The sequence below is a fragment of the Gadus macrocephalus genome, chromosome 1, assembly GCF_031168955.1.
Source record: "Gadus macrocephalus chromosome 1, ASM3116895v1".
In the NCBI taxonomy this organism is placed as follows: Eukaryota; Metazoa; Chordata; class Actinopteri; order Gadiformes; family Gadidae; genus Gadus; species Gadus macrocephalus.
The window spans coordinates 10,745,759-10,756,524 of NC_082382.1; the positions used below are offsets into that span (position 1 = coordinate 10,745,759).

Sequence of the window (10,766 nt, forward strand, 5' to 3'; positions counted from 1 at the left end):
GCTACTAACTTACTATACAAATAATGACAACAGATCTGAACGCCAAGAGCTCCTACCTTCAGACGGTGTGCGGTGAGATCCTCGCCCCCCCGACCTCCTCCTCCACTGGATCTGCTTCAGGCCGTACTCACATTGTCAACCTAAATGTCAGGTCGTAGTTTGATTTTCTGGGACCCGCAGCATCTCTCTCCTCACGGTGTTGTCTGTTACCAGGCTGACCCTGTCACGTCAGAGCAGGTGAACCGATGAGAGGAGGAAGGAACCAAGCGAGCCCCCCCGTCCCCCGTCGCCCCCCCTCCTCCCGTCCCAGCCCCCCCGCCATGTGCGACGTCAGCACAGTCATCACACGCTCTGGTCACACGAGCGCTAACCGCTGCCTCCGGGGGTCACAGAATAAATCCTTTGAGAAATCCACACGTTAGCATCACGTCATCTCCATTGTGATGCTAGATTCAACTAGATTGGTCTGATAGATGAAGACGTAATTAAGATTATCATATGTTTGCTGGACCTGATATTCAACCGATTTCTGGTTTTAATGAAATGAAAGTATGTTGTGTTTATCACTGGGGTTATTTGTCAATGGACTGAAGGTGTGTGCGTGTGTGTTTGTGCGCGCATGTGTGTGTGGGTGGCCAGTAGTTACTGTCCTTGTGTCTTCGCTCTGGCTGGCACAACCACAAGCTCTCTCTCACACAAGGCCTTTCTGTTTCAGACAAAGCCTCTCTATTGTTGACGGAGAGGGAGCAGATTTATAGAGAAATTAACCCCTCACATTCAAGTGGCTCTGGGTTAATGCTACATAGGATTTTCTACTACCTAACAGATTAAGTATTTCCTGCATACCCATAGCCAGAATGAATCACTTGGTTTTGGACGTGCAGGTATTAATAGCGTCAAGTTGTACATTCAATAATACTTCAAGTTGATCCCATTAAGAATGTGATAATGAAGTAAGGATGAATTACATGGGTGATAACCATCAATGTAATATTTTCCAAGATACATTTTATTACAATACTTTTCACAAGCCAGTTATACATTGTATACATTATTCACCCATTGGAGTGAAATACTATTGTCTCATTGAGATCGTGAAGTGCCAATGTCTACATACAGTACATTAAAAATGTCAAGTGCTTTGATTCACAAGAATATATCGTGTACGTTGGTATTGTGCGCCACGTGGAAAGGTCATCCATTAGCATACCAATTTCATAAAATTAAACTGTACAGAATTGTTCAACCAAAGGTGCATTCAATTCGTTTACATTCACATCAAGCTTTTTCTATGCATGCTAAAACAGATCCTTAAAAACACATTGCTAATCTGACACATTGAGGATGCAATCCTTCCTGTGTGTGTGTGTGTGTGTGTGTGTGTGTGTGTGTGTGTGTGTGTGTGTGTGTGTGTGTGTGTCTGTGTGCATTCACCTCCTCCATTCAACCCCCTCTGCCACACCTCATACCCATCTCTGCTTGGCCTCCCAGGCCCGCTCATAGACCCAGTCCTTGGTGTGGCTCGCGGCCGACCGCTCCGCCCCCAGAACCAGACACAGCCTGGCCAGCTTCAGGCGGTTTCTGTCCAGGTACACGTGGGTGTCCCTGCGCAGGTTGTCCAGGACCCCCGGCCGGCTCTCATCCAGAGAGACCTCGGCTCTCAGCATGGGGTTGAAGCGGAAGTAGACGTCGGGGGCCAGCAGGTCGTCCAGCAGCGTGTGGACCCCCTCTGTGTCCGTGGCGCTGCATATGAGGTTGCTGATTTTGGCCCTCCAGCTCGTGGTGGTGGTGGGGCCTCTCTTCACCGTGTCGTAGCGGCCGGTGCCCAGAGACAGAACACACTGAAAGGGCTGCCTGGGCCACAGCAGGCGGCTCTCGTGCACAGCCAGCGCACACGGGTTGTTCAGGATGATTCCTCCGTCCTGCAACCACGGATGTAGGGTATATATATACACTGTTGTATCCTTTACATTAGAGTCTCTATAAAAAAAGTCTTCAAAACCAATGTTTACATGTTAATAATAAATGGACTGCATTTATATAAAACTTTTTTGTAACCAGTGGCCGCCAAAAAGTGCTTTACAATATTCAACATTCACCCATTTATACACACATTCACACACCGACGGCGGCGTCAACCGTGCAAGGCGACAGCCGGCTCGTTGAGAGCAGTAAGGGTTAGGTGCCTCGCTCAGGGACACCTCGACACTATGAGGAGCCGGGGATCGAACTTGCAATCTTGCGGTTACCAGCCAACCCGCTCTACCTCCTGAGCTGTGTGATAGGCGAGCCCTGAAACGGCTAGTGTGCCGACAGTGAGAGTGACACCACAGGGGTCTGTGATCAGCACCACCTCGCTTACCTGATGGATGTCGCTCTGCAGCGTGAACTCCTCGAAGTAGCCGGGGGCCGCTGACGAGGCCCGCACTGCCTCCCACATGGGGTAGACGGAGCCGCCCGCGTAGCGGCTCAGAGAGCCCGGCCTGTGGTTGTAGTTACGGAAAACAAAGGCCTTGGGACTGGTGCCCCAGTTCACCACGGCGCTGACCGCAGACACCTGGACAGGTAGCAACCCAACGTCAGTTACATGTGGGACGTTCTCAATATGTACCGCTACAGTGTACAACAGCTAACAACTGTGTACTTTAACTCATCAGCACTCGAGGTCCATGTTGGACAATCCAAATCTTTATATCTTACAAAGCATCAGTATATCATCAGTAATACTAGTTCTACAAGTTTTTATGTCGAAATTTAACAATAGTTTTGACTTTGTTTTTTACCTTCGGACTCAGCACATCTCGGGATGTCCTGATTAGTATTTCTTCACCCATCCTCTCCCTGAAAGAAGCCAAACCGATAAAGTGTTATTGCAGCCTTCCAGAGAGCAGTAGGTGCCCCCCAATGTATTGAGTAACAGCCTCATAAAACCCTTGTCACTACCGCAGTATCTTCTCCCAGGTCTCTGTGTTGTAATAGGAGTGGCTCCAGCCCATCTTCACCGTTCCCACCAGGGGGTTCTGCCGGAACACGTCGGAGCCGAAGCGTCTGTACATGTCCTCACACTCCTCCAAGGAGAAGCGGGCCAGGCCGAGCATGAAGGCCAGGACAGCCCCTGTGGTGTTGCAGCGGGGCGACAGAGAGAGAGAAGGAGAAAGCATGCAGTGGTGTGAGAGGAGGCTTACATTGAAATTGTATACATGCATCTTATTTTTTTGGATGGCTGATTATTGTTCAGACTGGTGGAGTCTCCTCCTCCTGCACAACGTCTTGACACACCTGTGCTTACTCCGCAGATGTAATCAAAGAGCTGGTGGATGGGTCTTCCTGTCTCCGCCTCCAGCAGTTTTAACAGCTGCAGAGGCACCAGACCTCTGCGGAGGCCGGAGGGCATAGCGTTAACATGAGCCACCAGGAAGCCCGCAGGCTAGCTAGCTCACGGACCGCTAGACCAGCAGTGAAAGACAGACGGACAGATAGATTTGGTAGGACATGTAGTTACCTTGTACCGCCACCGTCAATGGAGAGCACCCTTATACCACGGCCTTTGACTGGGTCCACGTAGCCAATCAGAGCCAAGGTTTCTCTGATGGCATCCTGAAGTTCCTGGTGATCTCTATGAGCACGTCGCTGTTTCAACATTTTAACCGCTGTCTTTTGCTGGAATGACATGACTTATTAGTTACATTTACTTGATTTGGGTCTATTTTTTCATAGTTCTATATTTCTATATTTCGTCTTCTGTATATCCTACCTGCCACACGACCGCTTTGCATGATGGGTAGCGGACCAGGTGTTGGTTGAGGGTCTCGATACAGGTTCTGAGATCGTCCGGAGACAAGCGCTGCTCTAGATGACCGATCCATGTGTAGGTCATCTCCTCAGCCTCGTTCCTACTCAACCCAGCCTGAGAATACAGAGCATAGTTTGCCAACAGCTGGAGCTAACTTTCATGACTTTGTAGGCTTTCTCGTTATGATCAACTGCTCGTGAATTTTTTAAGACATATTAAATATATGATATAGTGAAATATTAAAGTTTACCCTGTTCCTCTGTATTTTTACTGAACACATTTTTGGCATAACATAAAATGTTGAGATTAATGTCGTACTGTAATTTTGTGTGTATTATGATTGAACGATTTGTTCCACCCACCTTTCTTTTGAAGACGGCCTGCGGTGGTGCTGGTGTCTGTGTGGAGGGACTGCTCTGGGCCCAGGGGAATGCTCTGAGGTAGCCACCAAGCAGGCTGGGGATGGCACTTGTGGGTTGAAGAAAGCAGTCCACAAAAGACACCCCCTTTGGTTTCTGGGATAAGTACACTTGGGATTCAAGCGCTCTTAAGTAACTTAAAGCATCAGCTCCGTCATCTTCTTCTAAGGTTTTGGGTCCATTGAAATACTCATTCACGTGGTTAGCCATTTGCAGGTAGCTCTCCCCAAAATGGGTTGTGTTGGTGCTGGAGTGGAAAAGCCCTTCACTTTTAGAATTGGAGTGTTTTTCCTGATGCAATTGTGAGGAGTTAATTTGAGTTTCAGAGGTAGATAGTTCTGAAGGATCCTTTTGACTGCTGTCTACTGTCTGCCTGGGTTTGTCTCCAAGGAATTGATCTTTAGAAGCATTATCTTCCACTTTGGCACCAAAATATCTGTTGATGTGGCTTGCAAACAGAAGGTAGGCATCTGCCATGTTGCTGGAGGTGTTGCCTTTATCTGGCTCAGCATCTATTTGCCCTCTAGGCTTCTGTTCTGCTTGTGTATTTCTCTTTCTTTGCCTCCTGGTTGAAACTATATTGGAGTGCACACTTTCCAAGTCATTCTGAATCGTTAAATCTGATGAACCAATTCTGGAGAAAAATGTGTTGACGTGATTTGCAACATGAATGTAGTTCTCTCCGAATCTCGTTGCCAGAGAGCTTGGGTGAAATAGTTGCACCCCAGAATGTTTGGCAGGCGATGCTTCTTCTTCGGGTGGAGTTTTAGAGGACCTGTCCTTGTCTTCACGCTTTAGTTCCAGTGCCGTGTCCTTTTCCTGAAAAACTACCCTATCTCTGACCGCCTTCTGACTTTGATTACGTTTTCGTAACCTGCTCACATATTCTGGAGCGGCTAACAGAAGACTGGCGTTTTCTGCAAGAGGAACAGGATGAGTGTCTTTCTTCTGGAAATAAACATTGATGTGTCGTGACAGCCTATTAAAAGAGTGGCCCAGACGAGCTCCCAGGGCACTCCATTGGAAACCCGTCGGAGACTCCTGTATGATTCCGATGGGAGGGCTGGCCTTAAAGTCACTCCGGTTGGAGGATGAGCAGAACCCAACGGCCTGGAGGTATCTCACCTCCCTGATGCTATTCCTGGCCAAGTGGTCGGAGGTAGACCGCAGTATGCAGTGCCCGCTTATCTTGGCATTTCTGCGTCTAGCTCTTTGTGTGAAGCTGTGGCGCTGGAGGCTGTCGAGCGGGGTAGGGTTGAGACTGAGGTCAGAGCAGAAGGGTGGCCTGGCATAGCGGGGAAGGCCTCTGAGGAAGCCAATGAGGAACCTTAGCTTACAGTACGATGGTAGCGTCCCTGCGCTGAAGAGGTTGGTGCAAAGGTAGCGTCCCATCTCTGGATTTAAAGGGAAATGTGGAAATATTGCAGTCTAATTATATATACTAGACGTGTACCAGAGTCCTCTGGTATCCTGGAATAACAAACAATTGTATGGTATTAACATTCTTGTCGTATTATCAAATAAACATGGTAATGTGGAGAAAATTATTCAATGTACAAAGTATTCGGTGGACCGCATCCTCAACAAAGTGGGGTATCATTAATTTAATGACCTGAAATGAGACACATATTGAAATCTCTCCCAGCTAAGGTAAAGAAATGGATAAGGCCTGGGTCCAAGGGGGATTGATCATGCTCTACCCAAACCAGCAAAAGGTAAGTATAGTCATGGTTGAATATTGGCTGTGGATTTATCCGTGCTTTGGAGTGTAAAAAACTGTAAAGACACAAGCGGCATCTCAATTCTAAACCTCAAAATAATACCTCAAAATAATAAGCGCTCCAGTACCTCTGCCATTGGTATACACGTTTGTTTGTTGTTGGTGAATGGAAAGAGCTTCCCCCTAGTTATTCTAGTTAACAATCATAATAGTAAATCATGGCTATAAAATGATTTACTGATTTACAAAGTTAAATAATTAATAACTTAATAATAATTTCAGAAAATAAAGAAAATAAAGTTAAATAGTGGCAAAGCTGCAGAAACCATACATTGAAACAGGAATTACATTAATGTGATCAAGGTCAACAGCTTGGTGGCTTCCAGATTCAATAATATGGAAATAAAATCATTATCTACTTCAAGCCCAAAACATACCTTATTCTATTGCACCAATCATGATTGTTCATTCTTCCATTTAGCCAGTTTGTTGTGCTTTAACGTCTTGTACACAATTCCACAAAAGTAGCTAGCATGTTGACACTAGAGTGTTTTGCTATTCCTGCTATACATAGAGGAGCTCTAATCTAATTGGCTAAACTGGCTTAGGGGTGGACACCTCAGCGCTGCTGGCTGACCAATGCCGTGCAAGGAAACAAAAGCTTAAGGTCATGTGCCATCGCGGCTGACTGTACAGCACAAGAGCACAAGGCTAATATTAGGGAAGACAACAAGTTGTGGGTCTTGAAAGCCAGGAGGCCCAGAGCAGGCGTCAGAGGACACCAGCACAGTCCCTCTCCCATGAAGGTTACAGGACAGGGACAAGCCTGGAAGAGCCACACTTGAGTTTCTTGGAAACAATGTTTGATTCCCTCTATTAATCCACTTCTACTCCAATGTCTCTAAGAAACTATCTTTCACCAGCATCTTATTTTATAGATCTTAGGTCAGTTCAACACAAGAATGTCCACATGAGTTGAACGGGGTGTGGCGCACTCTACCGTGTATGCAACAGAGCTATTGCGTAAGCGTTGGGTACAGTCACTCACGTGCGTACTAGTTTGTACTACCTGTATCAGCCACTGGTGTCTGGCTGATAACAACACTGTTGTAGCGGAGCAGGACCTCCTCTTTGATCCCTCCTGGGTCTGGCTTCTGCCCAGCACAGTCACACATGATGACAGAAAATATAATGTCACTCGTGTTACAGCATTACTGACGTTTTTATTGCACAAACCATACAAAGGTGCGATTTGACGTTGTTGATTCCATTCTGTGTTGGCCAAGGTAATGCCACAGTATAATCAACATCAGGCATTCAAATGTTGTCATTCTTGAAAATGCTTTCCTTCAAAAACACATTTCATCACTTTGCTAGCATTTTATTGCGACAGCTTGTTTTCCAACCTTCATTGTCATCTAGTGGCAAATGCCCAGCAGTTTTGTAATCCATCCCATAAATAGTCGAACTGCCATCCAAACGATCAACGTGTTTTCTTTGCACAGCTTCCGGTACGGCACTCATCCCCACGTCCAGTCCACTTCAGGCGATTCCTGGCAAAGATGGCGTAGCTTTTGTCCATCCAGGGCCTCAAAGGGGCCCACATCATGAAGCGCCCCAACCAGCCCAGGCCGACGGCGCCGTACATGACTGAGAACGCTGGGATCCCACGGTGTACCTGCAGAGTTCACAGGAAGGTAATGGTAAGTATATACAACATCATTTCCCCTGACTACACCAATTAGAAGCTCTGCTGCAAAGACAGTATGCTCTCCAGCTCTTCTGACAGAGTGAACAGAAATAGAAAATGTGTTACATTAACTGTGTTTGATGTTGTGATTATAATTTAGAATTATGTAAATGAATGCAGTACAGTGTCTACATCAGGGGTCTCAAACTCGCGGCCCGCGGGCCAATTGCGGCCTGCGGGTCGATATTTTGTGGTCCCCTACTTGATATCAAAGTTAAGTGTTAGTGCGGCCCGCACGTTTTAATTTAATTTAATTTTATTAATTTTTTTGCCGAGTCGCTGCGCTTGCCCGTTGGCCTCATTTATAAAGCTTGCTGCGCACAAAAACCTTGCATAAGACGGAGGTGAAATGTGCTAGGCCAACGGTATGGCTTCTCCCAACTCTGTGTGCGCTGGAGATACGCCCTTTCTGTGTGTATCTCTTTCCAAACACCATGCACCTGACCGGGTTCTCTCCTGTGTGACTCCTCTGATGTATTTCGATCTTACTGAAGCATCTGAAACTAACCGCTTAGCAACCGAGTTCCTGAAGTTGTGGAGCTTCATATCCCTGAGCATGAAATGTGCGTCAGTTTTTTTTCACTGCAAACGTTGGTAGGCTATTTATAGAAAATGTCTATGTTCTGACATGATTGATTGCATTTTATAACTGCATGGGCCTGGATACGTCGGTAGGGGTGTGTGTGTGTGTGTGTGTGTGTGTGTGTGTGTGTGTGTGTTCCTGTGTGTCCAGTGGGAGAGGAAATATCGACGTGTGAAAGAGTGTTTTGTATCAAGTTGAGGCCGACACATACTAATCGAAATTTATATATCATAAGTTACACATGTATTAAACAAAAATTCGGGTTGAAATCGAGCTCGGGCTCATAATTACAGTTAATGTGTCGGGCCGGGCCGGGCTCGTACAGAACGTGCACGGGCCGGGTCGGGCTTGACACACACACACACACACACACACACACACACACACACACACACACACACACACACACACACACACACACACATTTGCGGTGAAAAATGCTTCTGCACATTTCACCCCGTCTTCGCAAGGTTGTTGGGCACAGCAAGCTTTATAAAAAATATATATATAAAGCCCTGCATGGGCCCTGCAGGAGCTGTGTGAGAGGAAGCGCTGCCAGGTCTCTGGCAGTAAGGAGTAGGCAAGAAAAGCCATATGTTCAGAAGGACACTTCATGTTCTGAAGAAGGTTCATGTTTTAAAGTCGTTCATGTTCAAAAGAGCCATTCATGTTCAAAAAAGCATTCATGTTACAGAACTGTTAATAGTAAAGCTTGAGAAGACTGGATATTTGTACTTTTTTGTGGAAAACGATGCGGCCCAGCCTCACCCAGAATCTGCCTCCAGCGGCCCCCAGGTAAATTGAGTTTGAGACCCCTGGTCTACATAGTACATACACACATGAAATGCATTGCTAGCACTATGAATTAGAAGATGCTCACCTGGTCCCTTTCATCAATCACGTGCATCTCATCCATGGCCGTGTCGTAGCTGACCCCTGCGAACTCTCCTCCGTCATAACCAGGAAGTGAGATGTCAACAAATGTGACTTTTTCTGCTTTGTTTCTCTGATAATACTGGAGGAACCGTATCTCTGTCACACAAATGGGACAAAGTCCATCGTACAACACCTGCAATTGGTTTGAATAAATGATTATACTCAATTATAATCATTATACATTAATTATACGCAATTATAATCATTACACTGCCTTATTTATTTACCCCATTGTGATTCAGTAAGGGGGTAAATAACACAAGTGTGTTGTAAACCAGTATTTTTTACCCTGACAAGTGATTGTTGTGTTGAGAAGGTCCGATTCTGATGGCGGCAGAGAGATCTGCAGCTCGCCAAGGAAGGAAATCCTCTGGCTAATGCCAATGTCATTGGCATCCGTACTTTGGGAAGCATATGAAACATATTGAACCGAATCTTAAACGACCAACGTCTGGCGAGATGAGGCGGTTAACATCAATGACAAAGCGAAGCTTACACAAGTCAGTTATAACCCATTTCAGTGGTTACACAAGTGTTATTCAGGGTATAAACGGCAACGCTCAATCAATCAGCCAACTTAAACCTAAAGTAAATTCAAGAAATGCCAATGTACGGTGTGTTGTACGAACGAAAAACTCATTCAGCAACACCACAACCATGGTTGTATGGTATTGGTCCAGTGCGTTTGCAGGTTACTTTCGTAACGAACATCGCCTTTCTTTTTCTGCTCGCCGCAGTAACAACACAATGCGATGATCCGCTTATACCGCCACCTGCTGGTGAGTATGGGCACTGCCGGGTGTGGGGCCTGTATCATACCTTTCAGGTTGATCGATCAGCCTAACTGTGCTTGCACACATTAGGATACCTTTGATTGTGATATGGCAAGTCAGTCCATTTAATTTGACCACATGAATCGGCTTTAGTAATGAACAGCCTCCCAATCACTCTAACATCACTCTATCCATTATCTGGTATAGGCCTGCATGCATTCTGCTGTCATTCACTCTCATTCCATGCATATAGCTTCTCTAAGAACATATTGATTGCATTTCTACAAAAAGAAAAATAATACGTACATTTTAATAGAAATGTTTCAATATTGGCCTTCCCCAAGGGTGATACATTATGCATGAAAATCGTAAGCTAATATGTTGGCTTCTGCTATCGTAATGTCATAAACCATATGTGGATGAACAAATCCAGCTTTCATTCAGTAGCCCTGGGTAAACTGGAAGGTCTACCATTCCTGTTCGTGTCACTTTTAAAATGTTCCACCATCTCCCCCCAAAGCACTCACCATTGTTCTTCACCCTACCCAAGCCTCACCCTACTGTTCCCATCCTCCCACCCTGCCACAGGTTGTCAGCGCTATTCTGTTAGAGGGACCGCTTTCTTTGGAGAGAACTGCCCTCGGCCATCATCGCCCCAGCACACTCTAAATTATACATCTTGTTTCCTGTTTCTTCTTGTTTGTCTCCGTTATGTTTTCTGTGTGTCCTTTTCGACTGTGAAAACACATTTCATAAGCGAAAGCACTGAATGAAGGATACATCCTGAATCTT

At 45.9% G+C, this 10,766-nt stretch overlaps 2 protein-coding genes across 3 annotated transcripts; both read right to left on the minus strand.

The window, feature by feature from the left end:
- Positions 1 to 988: 988 nt before the first annotated feature.
- LOC132466628 (calcium-independent phospholipase A2-gamma-like) lies at positions 989 to 6,735 on the minus strand. Of its 2 annotated transcripts, none has more exons than XM_060063946.1 (9): positions 6,370 to 6,735; positions 4,156 to 5,606; positions 3,755 to 3,907; positions 3,503 to 3,660; positions 3,280 to 3,374; positions 2,944 to 3,115; positions 2,784 to 2,841; positions 2,363 to 2,557; positions 989 to 1,922 (listed from the first exon to the last, which is right to left on the minus strand). In XM_060063946.1, the coding sequence occupies exons 2-9, from the start codon at positions 5,602 to 5,604 to the stop codon at positions 1,464 to 1,466; spliced, it is 2,739 nt and encodes a 912-aa protein (XP_059919929.1). In that variant the 5' UTR covers positions 5,605 to 5,606; positions 6,370 to 6,735; the 3' UTR covers positions 989 to 1,463. The 2 variants fall into 2 exon arrangements, with proteins under 2 accessions (XP_059919929.1, XP_059919920.1); XM_060063937.1 differs by having other exon boundaries at positions 4,156 to 5,682; positions 6,370 to 6,730.
- A 400-nt stretch (positions 6,736 to 7,135) lies between these two features.
- LOC132466865 (uncharacterized) lies at positions 7,136 to 9,940 on the minus strand. Its single transcript, XM_060063958.1, has 3 exons — positions 9,490 to 9,940; positions 9,146 to 9,334; positions 7,136 to 7,610 (listed from the first exon to the last, which is right to left on the minus strand). Exons 1-3 carry the CDS (start codon positions 9,622 to 9,624, stop codon positions 7,416 to 7,418), a joined length of 519 nt encoding a protein of 172 aa, XP_059919941.1. The 5' UTR covers positions 9,625 to 9,940; the 3' UTR covers positions 7,136 to 7,415.
- Between the last annotated feature and the right edge of the window lie 826 nt (positions 9,941 to 10,766).